Consider the following 18,064-nt stretch of genomic DNA (forward strand, 5'->3'; position numbering starts at 1 on the left):
ACAGGACGCAGTGCAGCGCTGCTAAACCATGCTAAACAAACCAGTATGAAGGGGCAGTTACGAGTATTTACTTTGAATTTTGCAAGTATAAGCATTTGCTTACTTTTATTCATACGGGCCATTATCTAACTTTGCGGACAGTTTTCTTTATCGCAATTTCAATTTACACGGGATATTAAAGTATCTAACTTAAATTTGTGGTACTACTAACGGGCGCGAAAATACGCACGTAAATTTCACTAAGGGTAGCGAAAACTAAAATACGCTTTTTCTATTATAATCCAAGATGGGAACTTCACTATTTTACGTGATTTTTTCTACTGGGGCAAAATGATAAATTCCAGAAAACTAGTGGATAAAAGGGAGACTGATGGTCGCGTTTACCTGGATTATTTTCTTTTCTTTGATCTCGGCGAATACCGAACGCTGATTCGAATTACCTGGACTCTAAAAGCCGCTTTACGAAAAATGCCGTACTGACCAAACGCAAATAGTTCTATCCAGCTCTAGTGTTCCAATGCTAAACCTTTCTGGTTGACTGACAAAACCAGAATCCCTAATTTCGTGCAAAGCTCATCCTCTATATACTAAACTGACTTTAAAACGCCTATTTCATGGTGGAAAGCAATATGGCGGCGATATTTCGTTAATTTTCATTGGTTTGCCAACAATAACATCTTGAATATGACATATACTTAATGAATATTTGTTTGGTTGATTGTGATTGAAACCTTGACCGTCTTTAAGTGTAGAAAACTTTCCCTTCTGCATATTACAATGGCATAAATTCGCAAAAAAATTACGTAAAATCACCTTTTCGTTACAACACTTGACTGACTTAACGTTCCCAGCCGCTTGGCTTTGTCGCGTACCTTGCCATTCAGCAGCGCGATAGTCGTGCGGCTAAAAATCGCCAATGTGAAGCAGATGACATTTATCCTACGAGTAAAAAATTATCAAAGTCCTCGTTTGAGATCGAAGGGACTTCAGCGCATTTTTGTGTGGCAGATCAGTATTCTATTAGCCACTTTCGATTCAACCATCAATAACAGATCTTGTCGAAGGCTACTACATTCACTAACCGCTTCCCACTTTCCTCGTGCACCCGCAATTCGCTTTTAAAGATTTGACTCCACCATCAGGAAGATCGTGTCGGGGGCTACCACATTCCCTTTGACGGTACCCACTTCCGACGTTCGGTTCACCCGCAATTCGCGTTTGAAGATTTGACTCCACCATCAGGAAGATCGTGTCGGGGGCTACCACATTTCCTTTGACGTTACCCCCTTCCGACGTCCCGTTCGCCCGCAATTCGCGATTGAAGATTTGACACCACCATCAGTGAGATCGTGTCGCGGGCTACCACATTCCCTTTTACGGTACCCACTTCCGACGTCCCGTTCACCCGCAATTCGCGTTTGAAGATTTGACTCCACCATCAGGAAGATCGTGTCGGGGGCTACCACATTCCCTTTGACGGTACCTCCTTCCGACGTCCCGTTCACCAGCAATTCGCGTTTGAAGATTTGACTCCACCATCAGGAAGATCGTGTCGGGGGCTACCACATTCCCTTTGACGGTACCCCCTTCCGACGTCCCGTTCACCCGCAATTCGCGTTTGAAGATTTGACTCCACCATCAGGAAGATCGTGTCGGGGGCTACCACATTTCCTTTGACGGTACCCCCTTCCGACGTCCCGTTCACCCGCAATTCGCGATTGAAGATTTGACTCCACCATCAGTGAGATCGTGTCGCGGGCTACCACATTCCCTTTTACGGTACCCACTTCCGACGTCCCGTTCACCCGCAATTCGCGTTTGAAGATTTGACTCCACCATCAGGAAGATCGTGTCGGGGGCTACCACATTCCCTTTGACGGTACCTCCTTCCGACGTCCCGTTCACCACCAATTCGCGTTTGAAGATTTGACTCCACCATCAGGAAAATCGTGTCATCAGTGAGATCGTGTCGCGGGCTACACATTCTCTTTTACGGTACCCACTTCCGACGTCCCGTTCACTCGCAATTCACTTCTATTGGCGACACGAGAAAGAGAGACAGCGATTCGAGATTCACGAAACGATAAACCGCGTGAGTTCGCAACGGAAGGTAAAAGGCGCCCGAAGTTGACTACTTCTCGAAGACGCGCGCGCGCGCCTCGCAAAAGGTCGTTAATTTCGCCCCTATGACAAAAACAAAAATTCCGCCACGCAGGAGTTGTGCGCGTTTACAACATCTTTCCGACGACACCAATTTCAAAAGAATCGGACCAAAACTGTAGTAGAAGATAGGAAAAAACTGAAAAACCTTCACGTTAGTATACTACGCTCGAGGATGACGCCCAGATGTCGCCAACCCCACATCATGTAGCCATGTCCCTAAGGTTGACAAATTTCACGGCCCTGTAGATACACGTACACCCGTTGCCTTTCTACAAGAGTTCTTCTACGCGCCCACATTTGCTGCCAACCAGCCAGCCAGCCAGCCAAAGTGAGATTAAAAGCTACTTTTTACAAAAAAAAATTTTTGCAAAAATGCGCTAAAAATAGAAGGAGAGAACCTTGCATATTAAAAGGGCACGAGACGGAAATGGGTAAAAAGGAAGTTATAAGAGTGGAGGGAAACGCGTCATCATTGGCAGTGGCGTAATAAAACAAAACTGACATCATCTATTCTGTTTTAGTCTTATAGCGTTTTCGATTGGCAAAACTCGTACTGCACGAGTGTTGCACGAGAAACTGAAGAAATCCATGTGAAAATTGCTCTCAATGGAACATAAATATTCGTAAATATTTGCTGTCATTTGTCCATAACCTCATTTTAGATTTGTATTTATGCAATGATTTAGGTAATCGACAAATCTGTATTCTAAAAAATGACTGAAACGATTTCACTATTATTTATGAATTATGATAAACAATGAGGAATATAAATTTGAAATTCCTGTAAAGAACCAATTTTTGGTGTTCACTTTAAAGAGTAAATGCAACTTTTTGTAAAGTAGAAGTTATATGGCTAGTTCATCATCTTCGCTATCGCTAGATGACAACAAAAAACTCTCCAACGCAAGAAACAAATTCAAATGGGCGCACTTTTATTTTGAAAATTTGCTCCACGAGCTCTCCGACCTCGTGCGTCAAAATTTGCATTTAGTGCGTAATTGTTGCATCACATTTGCCAATGGAACACAGAAAATTGCCCTAAAATTACCAATAGAACGTAAAAATTGCACTCATGCAGCACGAGTTTTGCCAATCGAAAACGCTATTAGACCATACAGTACATGGACTGCTAAAGGCCAATTCACATTGTCGGTCAGATCACGGTGCGCTCAATTATTGCAGCGTGTATTTCTATGGACATGTTCTGACCGTCAAATGTGAATATTCCTATTGAAATAGCATGTTACAATATTTAGAGCAGAGCGTCGCCTGATAAAAGAAAAACATAGTCCATGGCTATTTAGACCATATACAATGGTTAGACTAAAAACTCGTGAAAACAGAATTTTTATAATTAATTTTTTCGCGTACAAGAAGAGGTAGAATAATCGTTCCACATGATTTAGATGCAGAATTTATATCTCTATAACTTTTATTTGAAGTATTTTTGCGTAAAATAATTAGGAAACGTTTGCGCAAAGAAAAAGTAATTTCCCATGTTAAACGCCTATGTTCCACTTTTCGATTTACACCCTGAACAACTGGGGCTAAGGATCACATTGTATTGTACATACAAGACGTATAGAGCTGTACAGTGGGTTGCATAACTACTCACAATCTTCGATCAGCAATAAATATCCTTGATAGCATTTGCAACCGTAAACAGGAACAGGGTTCTATTCTAAAGATAGGAAACGTTCCGCACGTGTTGCGCCGTAAACAGTGTTGCCATCTATAAAATACGAGATAAATAACACCGTTTTTACCGGCATATAAAACATGCTCTGCTCTAGCTAACAGAATTTCTTTTTGTGTTGGACGTAATGTGATTTATACACGCCAACATAAATTTTTTGTGATACATACTTTACATTGATTATTTCGTCTAATTGTTAACGGTACGTATTTGTTAATGTCACTTACTGCGACAAACAATCCAATACTTTTCCTGAATAATTTAATTAATAATTATTTATGGCCGTTCTCCCAATTTCATGTTGTAGGTCAAGAACTAAAGTGTCAGAAGTTGTCTTATTTATTTAAAGTTCGACGTGTTTCGTTGTGCATCAATTTGTAATCGACGGTCATTGGGAAACATCATTAAAGTTTAACAGAAATATCCGGAGACACCCAAATCCTTTTTCGCAGGTGATAGTGTTTGTCTAAAACTTGCTAAGCAAATTAGCACTTGTTGTGCTTGTGACAATTACCTTTCTTTGATTAACGAAATTAGTGCTAGCAGGGCTTTTGTGGTAGGTACCTAATGAAAATTTGATTTTGAAGAATGACAATTTGAAAATTTGAGGTTATGACCGTGAATGTTACAAATATTCGCAGCTTCACCTTTCAGTGTTAAATATAGAAGCATTCCCAATGCTAAATTGTGACTTTAGTTTCATTTTTGTGAGAGATGTTCGCTTTCTTACTCTATTTTGGAGTAGCATAGTCTTATAAGAGGTATCTAGGCAGATGACAATTACTTGTGATGACTTTTTTTGATAATTATTTTCGTAAATTGGTAATTTTTAACCCTTTTATTGATTGTTATGCAAGTGAGAATTTTATTACTTAACCTTTAGTCATTTTGCTCTAATCCCACTTGTTTCGCTAACGATATAATTATTTTCAGTGTTGCTGGAGTATGCCCAATTTTAGTCCAGAAGGTCAATATATGAAAACAAATGGGGCGATCAATCCCGAACGGGTAGTCATCTTAGATGCCGGCGCACAATATGGAAAAGTTATAGATCGGCGGATTAGAGAGCTGTCCGTAGAGTCCGACATATTACCGTTAGACACACCCGCGTTTAATATTAAGGAAGGCGGTTATAGAGCAATAATTATATCCGGGGGACCGAACTCTGTGTATGCGGCCGATGCGCCTCGATATGACGCCGATATATTTAGAATAGGCTTGCCAGTTTTAGGTAAGTAAGAGGAATGTAGTGCGTAATGACAGTTGTTTTTGTATAGGAATATGTTATGGTATGCAAATACTGAATAAGGAATTCGGTGGCACAGTTTTAAGAAAAGATGGAAGAGAAGACGGTCAATTCCCTATTGAAGTGGATCCAAAATGTTTACTTTTTAAGTAAGTTTTTTTGTGTGTACTTTTGTAGCAATACATATACAGAGTGATCAAGAAATTGACTAACAAGCAGAGGGCTAGATTTTTGTGCAAAAAGACTACAGAAATATACATCGTGGAAGTAGATAGGCCTTTGAAGTTGGTTTATCATTTCTGCTCAAGGCTATTACAGTTATTATCAACTAATTAAAATATATCATAAAATTTGGCATTTACTAGCATAAAATTATAATTACAAATGTGCTATCATAGTGGTTTGTGGTTTTCAAGGTCACTGGATTAGTAAAAATCATAGGTTTGATACCGTTATCCCTATTATTGCCATGGTAAGATATATTCTAATTGATTAACTTTGACCAACAGAAACTGAAAATTAAAAGTTAATTATAAACTTATCACAATAATTCTGGGGATTTTACAGTTAAACCTGAATAAATGCTTAAAAGTTTCCTAAAATTCCATAATGGGCTTCCGCTACTAAAAAATGGCGCCCACCTCTTTTATTAAATACTGTCGAAATGTGTCATCATCATTTCTACAATTTATACCAAATTTTTCATTACCTTGACATTGGGAAATGTGATGAATTTCTTAATTTTGTCAAATATTGTGGTCATCTAAGTCTTCCTTTTCATGGGCCGGTACTAATAAAAAACCGAAAAAACTGTCCAACTGCTTGGCATAATGCAGTGAAATTAATAACAGCTCCGCCTCTTTTTTCATGCAGTGTTGCCACTTTTCTCAATTACACGTATAAAGATTGATTTGGTTCATTTACTACCTTCTGCAGAAAGTTAGTAAGTTTTCTGGAGCATAGGAAAACAATCTTTCAAAGATTATTTTCGTATGAAAGATTTTTCGTTGTGTTCTTTTTTTTTGTATTTAATTTTCATGTTAATGATGTATGTTTCAATTATCAGGAATTGTTCTTTGTTCATTTTGAACTTTTTTTAATCATTGTATCTCAGTTTTTGGTATTTAATTTAAATTAATTTTCGGTTGTGTGTAAGAGCTTATTTGTTCCTGAACGACGTCGTTTATACAGGGTGTTTCGAAATTTGCGCGTGGGATGGTGTTATACAACGAAAACTGAATAAAAAGTTCCTCTACCAGTTTTTGATCAGATCAGCACTTTTTTTTACGTGCTGAAGCTTGTGTACTAGCAGACATTTTGAACAACTGTTGTAATTACGTACTCCTCATAATTATAGTTTATTTTGAACCTTCTTTTATTTTTAAAAATGTGTTATTAAGGTTAACCAGTGGCGCAGCGTAGGGGGGGCGGAGATTTTTAAAACCGCGGTAACTCAAAAAATAGCGGTCTGATGGAAAATTGATAGAGGAACTTTTTGTTCAGTTTTTGGTCGTATAACATAGTCCATGTGCGCGAATTTCGAAACACCCTGTATAATCATTTTTTTCCTTTTAAGTATAGTGTAATAAAGTCATTACTATATTATTATTATGTAATAGATATCAAAACATAACGATCAAAAACAAGTAAACTCTTTTGACATCTTCACTCAACCTAAATCATAAATTTTTTGGTGGCACTCGCTTTGCTTTTCCTTACAAAAAAGTGAAATTCAGATAGTTCCCGCTAATGTGGTGTGCAACGGGTGTCAATTTTTCATCTTTCTTGCCTTGAATTATTACCAAACTATTGATAAACTTCTAATTACCTCGAATTCTTTCTCTGATCATTCGCCCATCTATTCGTGCCATAGCTATTCCCAATTTTTAAGATATTTAACCTTGTTTTTGCGTTCTGTGTTTTATCTAAAATTTTGATTATATAACTTATGGTAATGGCTCTTGCACAACAAAATATCACCGTTCATCATCTGTTCAGTTTGATTAAAATATGATACTGAAAAAGGTTAGGTAAAGAAGTCATCGGACCTAACCTCATTTTTGGATGGAACACCCTGTATATTTTAATCTAAAAAGAAAGCATATTAAATTCTCTTCAAAAAGATTTTTGGATTTTTTAATGTTATATTTTTGAAAATAGGATTTAATATGCTTTCTTTTTAAATTACAATGCACAGTGAGTTGACCGTTAATCACCTAGAAATTGAAATATAATACCAGAAAAATGGGACACTAAAAAAAATTGGGGTCATTGACCATTAATGACCTTGAAATTGAAATACATATACCGCAAAAGTGTTTTGGTCACTAATGGCGAATTGTACCATTAAAATTAAACCTCGCTTAAAGTTGCAAAGGATTATTAAGACAATGGTTGCTATGACACTTAAGTTATGCTTAATACTTAATTTTGATGGTGCAATTGGCCATAATTGTTTCCATATATTGGTAGCAAATAACAAAATTTAAATGCGCCCGCGCTGACAAAACTTTTTCGCCCTCCCGAATGTATTAATGAACTTGAAAAAAAGGCGCTGTTTTGTAAAGTGGTCAGATCTAAAACCCTGAGACGTACGAACAGATTTCACGTAGTTATAAGCTTAATTTTTTTTCTAAAATGGTAAAAAACTAACCACTGTCAGCGCCAAACGTATGTACAGTCTTTGACAAAAGTAATGATCGCCTCTACAGAATAAGCAACAAACATGTGTATCACATTGGACTCTGTCGGTTTCTTCAAGCAGGAGATGCCTTAATTTGTTGATTCTCATTTCCAAGTTGCACAATATATTCAAATGTTGGTTGCGTATATGATGCAGGATTTACCACTTGGCGGTCATTACTTTTGTCAATGACTGTACATTGTACAGGGTGGCCAACTAAGAATGCGAGGTACTGTATCTGAGAATCTATCCATTGTAGAGGCTTGCGGTAAAAAAATTTTTACTAAAACGGCCACGAGCAAAACCTGAAAAATATTTGTAAGTTTCTGAAATGACCGCTAGGGGGCGTAACTGCAATCTGGAATCTTAAAAAGTGATTTTTCTGTGAATTCTGCTATATTAACCTAACAAAAAAATGTCTGGTCTTTGAAGTCGACGATAATCTGAACAATTTTTATTTGACAATTTTTCCTGTATATCTAAAAATGAAGTGGTGGGGGATATTCAAAGGCTTCCGTAAAGAACCGATTTAAACAAACTCGGGTTAGTTCAAGAGCTATTCTTCAGCTACAAATATTATACTACATATTTGAAGTTTTGCTAGTTTCACATATCACCGCTTGAGGGCTTTTTTCGACATTCCGACAGAAATGGTTAATTTTCTCAAAAAAATTAAATGCATTGGTTCGATTTTTTTTCATGAAAATGTAGCTAAATGGTGCCTAAACAAGCTTGCGAAAACAGCATCTCGATTTTTTTACCGCAAGCCTCTACGATGGACATGTTTCTAGATACAGTACCTCGCATTCTTATTTGGCCACCCTGTACACTCCAGTTTGAAACTCGCAAAACTCTGATGTGCCATTTTTCAGCGCATTTTTGATGCGTGTTTATTGTTGAAACGCCAAATTTACGGCATTCTGTTATCGGTCGATTTATAAAAGGTGCCCGAACAAACGAGTATTCGGCCGATTGATAATAATTAATAAAACTATAATCTTCTTTTGAAAATGAAAAATTCGCTAAAAATGATTGTTTTACAGTTTTGAACCAATGGCACATTTTGCACCATTTTGAGTGCTTAAATGAGCTACTATTTTTATACAACAATTTTATTAGAATTAAAATAAAACTTACAATTTCACTAGACTACTATAAAGGCATAGGAGCATATTTATGTCTACCTCCACCACATCTGTGTGTGATGTAGCAGATTAATAGCATTCAGACTAAGTAATGCAGGAATATCTTGATAGTACGAATCTATTGCTGAAAACCCTAAAGTTCTACAAAGTTCCGTTGCCGAGATACAGGTCGATATATAAAAGGCGACCTTTGAACGAAATTCATAATGACCTGTTTTCAAACTAGGCGATGTAGGAATAACTCATTAGCACGAAGCTAATGCTATACGATGTTCCGTTGCCGATATCTCGATTGATTTATAAAATGATTGATCCCTTTCAAGGAAATTCGTAAATTGTGACTTCTGCTTGCCGAGTATTTCATGCAGGAATAACTCGATAATACTAATCGAATGCTGAAAACCTCAACAGTGCGGTATTCGGTTGCAGAGATCTCAATCGATTTATAAAAAGCTTATTAACTGCCGACAGTTAGTGGTACTATTAGCTCCTTTTTGACAGTCAAAAATGCGCTGAAAGGTTTGTCATGTTTGATTGGACTTGCTATCAAAGTTGGTGTAATTACGTGCTGGATATTTACAATTAATTAACAATAAATTTATAACAGTCTTGAAATGAATGGATTTATGACAGTTAAGCATTATGCGGATCACTCTGTAATTGGGCGATAGCTTGTTGAGGGCCCAGAACAAGAGAGATTTGCTTATATAGTCAAGTTGTCCCAAGTGACCAAAAGTCTTCTCAAATTCTAAAACAAAGCACGTCATATTTCCCGGAAAGATTGCGTCACATCCGCCTTCGTTCTTTATCGCTGATGACTAATCTTTCACTGTGCCTCGATGTCTATCAGGATCCACGAACATTTACTACTTCACTTGACGATGTAATAGATTAAATCTTGCTTGCTTAACTTCTTCAGCACATTTTATTACAATACCGACGAATTTTTCACCTAAACAGGCTGACTGTCCGAAACACCACTGTCACAAAAAAATAATCTCCTTCAAAGAATTTTAACCAATCACAATTAGATTTCAATTACGCCAGCTTCGACAGAACGCGTCCCTACGTACGTCGAAATAACGCGTACATCTTCTTAAAAACTTGCTTCTCTTATCAGCGATACAACACACGTGCGTTAATTAAATTTCCCCTGATAATAAAATACTTATCGCAAACGACCCGATGTGTCTTTTCACTTTATCTAAATTGATCAATTACAAAGGCATAAAATTTAAACTTAAAGAATAGAAATAATTTCACATACAGGGTGGCCCCACCTTATTGAAGGTGCCGAAACCAAAATAACATGTACAAGAACTAGTTTACACAACAATACATTAATCAAGATGGGCTGTAATCTTGTTCGTATGTTTTAAATCATTCATTTTCTTTTTTCAGAGGATTGGATAAACTTCAAACAGTTCTTTTAACACACGGTGATTCAATTGACAAAATAGCCGATAGTTTTAGATCAATCGCGCAAAGCAGTTCGTTCTGCGCGGGAATATACAATGAGAAGCTTCACCTGTACGGGGTACAGTTCCATCCCGAAGTCGATCTCACTTTAAATGGCAAAACGATGCTAAAAAATTTTTTATTCGACATAGTCGGACTGACGGGCAATTACACGATGCAGGGACGCGAGTTGGAGTGCATTAGATACATTAAGGAGAGTGTAGGATCGAATAAAGTACTTCTGCTGGTTAGCGGCGGCGTCGATAGTACGGTGTGCGCTGCGCTTTTGCACAAATCCTTGAGGCCGGAGCAAATTATAGCGATACACATCGACAACGGGTTCTTGAGAAAAAACGAGAGCTTTAAGGTAGTCAATTCTTTGCAACAAGTTGGATTAAACCTACGGGTAATTAATGCAGCCTCGGCATTTATGGAGGGTACAACCGTTGTTCCTTTAGACAAAAGTGAGAGCAACTTGAGAACGCGAATCACCAAAATGCTATGTCAAACGACAGATCCCGAAGAGAAACGAAAGATCATCGGTGACGTATTCGTTAAGATCACGGACGAAATTATTTCCGAACTAAACTTAAAACCCGAAGACGTCCTGCTGGCACAAGGAACACTTAGACCCGATCTGATTGAGTCCGCGTCTCATTTGGTGTCGTCTAAGGCTGAAACAATTAAGACCCACCATAATGACTCGGATTTAATAAGGAAGCTACGGGCCGATGGGCGTATTGTCGAGCCGTTGAAAGATTTTCATAAGGACGAGGTTAGAATATTGGGGAAGGATTTGGGATTACCTCCCGACTTGGTTATGAGGCATCCATTTCCCGGACCCGGTTTGGGCATCCGAGTTTTGTGCGCCGAAGAACCGTACATGGAACGCGACTTCTCCGAAACTCAAGTGCTTGTTAAAATCATCGTGGAATTTGACCAAATGTTGCAGAAGAAGCACGCGCTCTTAAATCGAGTGGAGGGTGTAACTAGCGACGACGAAAGGTAACCCATAAAAGACGGCGCCGATTTTTCTAATTAATTTCGTTGCAGAATGACTTTACGTAGAATATCAAGTAAACAGAAATTATCGGCGACTCTATTGCCTATACGTAGTGTAGGGGTGCAAGGAGACTGTCGTACGTATAGTTATGTAGTGGGTATCTCTAGTGAACACGATCCGGACTGGAACGATTTAATGTTCCTCTCTCGCCTTATTCCAAGAATATGTCATAATATTAATAGAGTGTGTTATATTTTTGGTGGACTTGTTAAGGAAATTATACCCGATCTTACACCTACGCATTTAACATGTCAAGTGTTGAGCACCTTGAGGCAAGCGGATGACTTGGCAATGGGGGTATGTTATATTTAATATCGCCATTGTATTTAAAAGGTTACAGTAGTGTCATGGTGTACGTTGTTTGGCTCCTCCCCACTACAGGTTGCCTTGATTTTGATGTCCCGATAGCAAATATGTTTTTATTGGTAGATCCCTATTCATGCTATTGGGTAAACTGTAAATTCCTTACGCAATGAATGACCGTTTATATACAGGATGTCCTAACTAAAATATCACCCCTTAATAAATCAGAACAGAAATTGCTCAAACATGTTAAGGTTTTTGTAATTTTTGCGAAGATTACATGCGCATGCGCGATTCTACCCAAAAGATATGTGTACCAAATTTGTTTGCAATCGGTTCAACTGTTGAGCCAGCCGGAAATGAGAGTACAGACCTACATCATCGAGATTTTGTTTGATTCAGATTCTTGTTGTTTCAAAAATCTCTAAATGCACAAAAAGAGAGAATGCTGGCGCATTAAAAAAAATCAAATTTTAGAAAGTGAAATAAAAATCATGTAAGGAGCTTTCAAAATGTTTACCTTAAACCATTTGCCCTTTTTTTAATTTCTGAGATTTTTGTAATAGTTCTACATGTTTAAAGTAAGACAAAAAACCAGAGGATGCTTGACATATTAAAAAAAATCAAATTTTAGGGAGTTTATTAAATTCATTTGGGACAAACATAGATAAAAGAAATGGAAGGAGCTTTCAAAATGTATTCCTCAGATCGTTGGCCTTTGTTTTAATTTTTGAGATTTTTGTTACACAAAAACGAGAAAATGCTTGAAATATTCCAAAAAAAAATCAAACTTTAGGGAGTTTGTTCAATTAACTTGGGACAAAGAGAAATAAAAGACTGGATGGAGCGTTCAAAATGTTTTCCTCAAATCATTCGCCCTTTTTTTAATCTTTGAATTTTTTTCTAATAGTTCAACATGTTAAAGTGAGACAAAAAACGAGAGAATGCTTGAAATATTCTTAAAAAATTAAACTTTAGGGAGTTTATTCAATTATTTTGGTATGGAAGGGGTTCCAAAATGTCTTGCCCAAACCATTCATCTTTTTTTTTAATTTTTCAGATTTTTGAAGTGGTTCCACATGTAAAAATGAAACAAAGAACGAGAGAGTGGTTGGAATATTCCAAAAAAATGAAATCTTAGGGAGTTTATCCAATTAATTTTGGACTAATACAAAAAGACAGAATGAGGTTTCTAAATATTTTCTTCAAACCATTCGACCTTTTTTTGTAATTTTTGAGAATTTTTGTAAATATTCTAAATGTTAAAGTGAGACAGAAAACAAGAGAATGCTTGGAATATTAAAAAAAAACAATCAAATTTATGGAATTTATTGAATAAATTTGTGACAAACACATGGAAGGAGCTTTCAAAAGTCACCTTTTTGTTGATGTTTGAAATTTTTTTAATACATAGTTCTATATGCTAAAGTGCGACAAAAAACGGGAGAATGTTTGAAATATTAAAAAAAAATCAAATTCATTTGGGACAAAGAGAAATAAAAGACATGGAAGGAGTTTTCAAAATGCTTTCCTCAAACCATTCGCCCTTTTTTCAATTTTTGTAATTGTTACATGTAAAAGTGAGACAAAACCTGAGAGAGTGCTTGAAATATTTCAAAAAATCAAATTTGAAGGAGTTTATTTAATTAATTTGGAACAAAGAGAAATAAAAGACTTGGAAGGAGCTTTCAAAATGTTTTCCTCAAATCATTCGCCCCTTTTTTTAATTTTTTTCTAATAGTTCAACATGTGTAAGTGAGACAAAAAAACGAGAGAATGCTTAAAATATTCTAAAAAAATTAAATTTTGGGCAGTTTATTCAATTATTTTGGGACAAAGAGTATGGAAGGGGTTCCAAAATGTCGTCCTCGAACCATTCACCTTTTTTTTTAATTTTTCAGATTTTGTTGGTGATTCCACATGTAAAAATGAGACAAAGCACGAGAGAATGCTTGGAATATTCCCAAAAAAAATCAAATTTGAGGGAGTGTATTTAATTAAATTAGGACAAAGAGAAATAAAAGACATGGAAGGAGCTTTCAAAATGTCTTCCTCAAACCATTAGCACTTTTTTTAACTTCTGAGATTTTTGTAATAGTTCTACATGTTAAAGTGAGAAAAAAACGAGAGATTGCTTGAAATATTTTTTAAAAAATCTAATTTAGGGAGTTTATTCAATTCATTTGGTACAAAGAGATATAAAAGAGATGGAAGGAACTTTCAAATTGTTTTCCTCAAACCGTTGGCCTTTTTTTTAATTTTTGAGATTTTTGTTAAAAGTGAGACACAAAACGAGAGAATGCGTGAAATATTAAAAAAAATCAAAGTTTGTTCAATTAACATGGGACAAAGAGAAATAAAAGAAGACTGGAAGGAGCTCCTCAAATCATTCGCCCTTTTTTATTTTTGAATTTTTTTCTAGTACTTCAACATGTTAAAGTGGGACAAAAACGAGAGAATCCTTGAAATATTCTAAAAAAATTAAATTTTAGAGAGTTTATTCAAGTATTTTGGGACAAAGAGTATGAAAAAAAAGTATGGAAGGGGTTCCAAAATGTCTTCCTCGAACCATTCACCTTTTTTTTTAATTTTTCAGATTTTTGTGGTGGTTCCACATGTTAAAATGAGACAAAAAACGAGAGAATGCTTGGAATATTTAAAAAAAATAAAAATTTAGGGAATTTATTCAATTCATTTGGAACAAAGTGAAATAAAAGACATGGAAAGTTTTCAAAATGTTTTCCTTACGCCATTTGCTCTTTTTTAAATTTTTGAGATTTTTGTAATTGTTATATGTGAAAGTGAGACAAAAATGAGAGAATGCTTGAAATATTCTAAAAAATCAAATTTGAGGGAGTGTATTTAATTAATTTGGAACAAAGAGAAATAAAAGACTGGTAGGAGCTTTCAAAATATTTTCCTCAAATCATTCGCCTTTTTTTGAATTTTTTCTAATAGTTCAACATGTTAAAGTGAGACCAAAAAACGAGAAGATGCTTGAAATATTCTAAAAAAATTAAATTTTAGGGAGTTTATTCGATTCATTTGGGACAAAGAGAAATAAAAGACACGGAAGGAGTTTTCAAAATGTTTTCCTCAAACCATACGCCCTTTTTTTTTAATTTCTGAGATTTTTGTAATAGTTCTACATGTTAAAGTGAGACAAAAAACGAGAGAATGCTTGAAATATTTAAAAAAAAATTAAATTTTAAAATGTTTATTCAATCAATTTGAGACAAAGAGAAATAAAAGACACGAAATGAGCTTTCGAAATGTTTTCTCAAACCAATCGGCTTTTTTTTTAATTTTTGAAATATTTTGTAATAGTTCCACATGTTAAAAGTGAGACAAAAAACGAGAATGCTTGAAATATTAAAAAAAACAAATTTTAGAGAGTTGATTCAATTAATTGGGGACAAAAAGAAATAAAAGACATGTAGCTTTCAATTTGTTTTCATCAAACCATTCGCCTTTTTTTTTAATTTCTGAGATTTTTGTAATAGTTCTACTTGTTAAAGTGAGACAAAAAACGAGATAATGCTTGAAATATTAAAAAAAATCAAATTTTAGGAAGTTTATTCAATTAATTTGGGAGGGAGACATGGAAGGAGCTCTCAAAATTCGCCGCTTTTTTTGTTAATTTTTGAGATTTTTTTGTAATGGTTCTACATGCTAAAGTGAGATAAAAAACGGGAGAATGCTTGAAATATTCAAAAAAAAATTATCAAATTTTAGAAAGTTTATTCAATTAATTTGGGACACAGTGAAGGCATAGGAGGAGCTTTCAAAATGCTTTTCTCAAACCTTCGCCCCTTTTTTTTTATTTTATGCGAACCCATTGCAATTGGTTGCACCAACCTGTTTCTATTAAACACACCTGTTCCGACGGTCTCCTGAACTATTATTTTTAGTTTCCTACAATAACCTCTAGAGGGCGAAATAGACCCTCAAACTTGATAGTTTAGAAGTAGAACACTACTGTTATATTTTAAATACAATGATTATTCTCGCACAACGGAGGACTAAGAAAGTAATAATCTTTGTATTTTGAAGGTATTACTGATACACCCCTCCAATAGTAATATCTCAAAAGAACATTTCTGAATTGTAAAGTTTGAAGTTCAGAGCTACATTTTGATAAACAGCACCTCCGCGCCCGTCCATTTATTAATCAATTTTTGTGCACTATAGGTAATGCAGAGTAAAGGTTATAGTGGATCAATTAGTCAAATGCCTGTAATTCTTCTACCGATTCATTTTGATAGGGACCAGACCCTTAGAATACCATCTTGCCAACGTTCTATAGTACTGCGACCGTTTTGCACGCAAGATTTTATGACCGGCGTACCCGCCACGCCTGGTGTACAGTTTCCCATAGACGTAAGCCGATAACAAAAGCGAAGGTCACGTGATCACGTTGTATTTTTAGGTTTTGCAGCGGATTGTCACGGAAGTTTCACAAGTGTCGGGTATTTCTAGAGTACTGTACGATTTAACTTCAAAACCTCCAGGCACAACAGAGTGGGAATGATAAAATGTTATTCAGCACGCTTCTCCTTTTCGGATTGTGTGAAATTGTTATTAAATAGAATGGACCGATTTTAAAGTAATATTGTTTATTGCAATTTGTTAATATATCATTGTTGATATTTACTGCAGGAACCGAAAAATTTTACGTATTCATAGTATGAGTTAACTTATTGAATTACAGCAAAAAAAAAGATGTAGAAAATTTTTCAACATTGTAATATTTATGTTAAATATTAATTTTCAGATGAATAGTGTGGTTATTTATTTTATCCTTACTCGTTTGTATGTACCATTCATTTCATTAATAAAAATTCGTTTGAATATTTGGTGTTCTTGTTCATGTTTTCTTCAAATGTTACATTCTTCTACCTTTAAACTTGTAGTCTTTTAATGACTTTTTTTTCATATTTGGGAATGAAATGAACTGCACCAATTCAATGGGGTATCATCAAACATTAATTTTGGCTTATTCTGTTGTAATACTTCTAGGGGTCTCTCGAAAATGGCACTGTTATCTTGACTTAACCTATATTAACACTTGGCAACTTGGGGGGGGGGGGCGATATAAGGAGACCCATCTAACATTCAAGTTGGCTACGTTTGGCGGCATCTCGCTAGCAGTCAACTCTAACGAATGGGTCCTACGTTATATATACTGGCAGTTCATTTACGTGTTTGGGATATGAGATATAATCGGGAAGGGAATTGAATACAATGCAGAACTTTGTGCGTAAGAAGAGAACGCACATAAGGCGATGCCAGGGAAACCTTTTATGGACAAAAAACCTGGCATAACGCACAAATTCAAAAAGAAATAAATCAAGTACAACAAAATGCAAAAGAGGAAAATATACAAATCAAACGTCTCAAATCGTACAATAAAAATCAGGTGGCCAGTCGAATACAGTACATATTTAATAATACTAAAAGAACAAGACACAAGAGGCATCAAAAATACAAGCTGAAAACAATTGCAAGTACACAAAAAACGATCAAAATGATGAGGAACATCAAATTAGAGGACCCCCTTTCTCGTATATGCTAAGACGCAAAAGAAGTACCAGATAGAGCTAAGAATCGGACTGTATTAGGTAGGTACTTCCTCCACGGAATAGTTAAATCGAATCATACCAAACAGTATATACTCTTTGATCATATAGGAGCATCAACACAGATAATAAACTTCCTTGTGAATACATAAATAAATACAATCTGAAGGCATAATCACTTGCACAGAGTAACAAACATGATGGCAGTAACGGTACATAAACAAAAGCCCGAAATACGTCGCGCTTCAAAATCATGTATTTTATGTAAAGACCCGCCATTACTCCCTCTCGGCTCGGATTCGAATACCTACCGTTAGCCACTTTCTTACCATGCTTCCATATAGATATTAAAGAGTAATATTTGTAGTGTACTTAAAACCCAGGTTCTACGCTAACTTCACACTACAAGAACACGGAAATAAAGTCAGCCCGGCAACGTTTAAAAATGGCCACCGGAATGACTATTCCCTCCGAAACTAAACAAGATCCCGCTTAAATTTGAAAAGTGGCACGTGATCAAACATCTAACACAGGGCCCCTTACGTTAGTTGTAGACAACGCTTTGACCTGAAGCACAGTAGGGAAGGAACGTAAAATAAAACACTCAAATTGTGAAAAGTTTGTTTAATAATGATCGCAATTATTATGATTGTAAAAGCTCGGAAATTTAAGTCCAAAGTAAATTACATTGCAAAAATAAACTTTGAAAATGGTAGTTCACCGAATAA

At 35.9% G+C, this 18,064-nt stretch overlaps 1 protein-coding gene across 4 annotated transcripts; it reads left to right on the forward strand.

Moving 5' to 3' along the window:
• Positions 1-3,909: 3,909 nt before the first annotated feature.
• Positions 3,910-16,536, forward strand: LOC116177771 (GMP synthase [glutamine-hydrolyzing]). 4 transcript variants are annotated; one of them, XM_031496862.1, is made up of 7 exons: positions 3,910-4,061; positions 4,793-5,090; positions 5,137-5,254; positions 10,335-11,396; positions 11,445-11,751; positions 15,949-16,137; positions 16,187-16,536. In XM_031496862.1, the coding sequence occupies exons 2-7, from the start codon at positions 4,805-4,807 to the stop codon at positions 16,286-16,288; spliced, it is 2,064 nt and encodes a 687-aa protein (XP_031352722.1). In that variant the 5' UTR covers positions 3,910-4,061; positions 4,793-4,804; the 3' UTR covers positions 16,289-16,536. The 4 variants fall into 4 exon arrangements, with proteins under 4 accessions (XP_031352722.1, XP_031352723.1, XP_031352725.1 ...); XM_031496863.1 differs by lacking the exon at positions 3,910-4,061 and adding an exon at positions 4,137-4,415; XM_031496865.1 differs by lacking the exon at positions 3,910-4,061 and adding an exon at positions 4,137-4,311.
• The last annotated feature ends 1,528 nt before the right edge of the window (positions 16,537-18,064 follow it).

The sequence above is a fragment of the Photinus pyralis genome, unplaced genomic scaffold (genome assembly GCF_008802855.1).
Source record: "Photinus pyralis isolate 1611_PpyrPB1 unplaced genomic scaffold, Ppyr1.3 Ppyr1.4_LG8, whole genome shotgun sequence".
In the NCBI taxonomy this organism is placed as follows: domain Eukaryota; kingdom Metazoa; phylum Arthropoda; class Insecta; order Coleoptera; family Lampyridae; genus Photinus; species Photinus pyralis.

What these genes read in the sequence shown, in the direction of transcription:
- LOC116177771 (XM_031496862.1), top strand. Translation starts at nt 4,805, where the DNA reads ATGCCCAATTTTAGTCCAGAAGGTCAATATATGAAAACAAATGGGGCG. An exon ending in AATAGGCTTGCCAGTTTTAG is followed by an intron (nt 5,091 to 5,136) that starts GTAAGTAAGAGG and finishes GTTTTTGTATAG; the next exon opens with GAATATGTTATGGTATGCAA. An exon ending in GTAACTAGCGACGACGAAAG is followed by an intron (nt 11,397 to 11,444) that starts GTAACCCATAAA and finishes ATTTCGTTGCAG; the next exon opens with AATGACTTTACGTAGAATAT.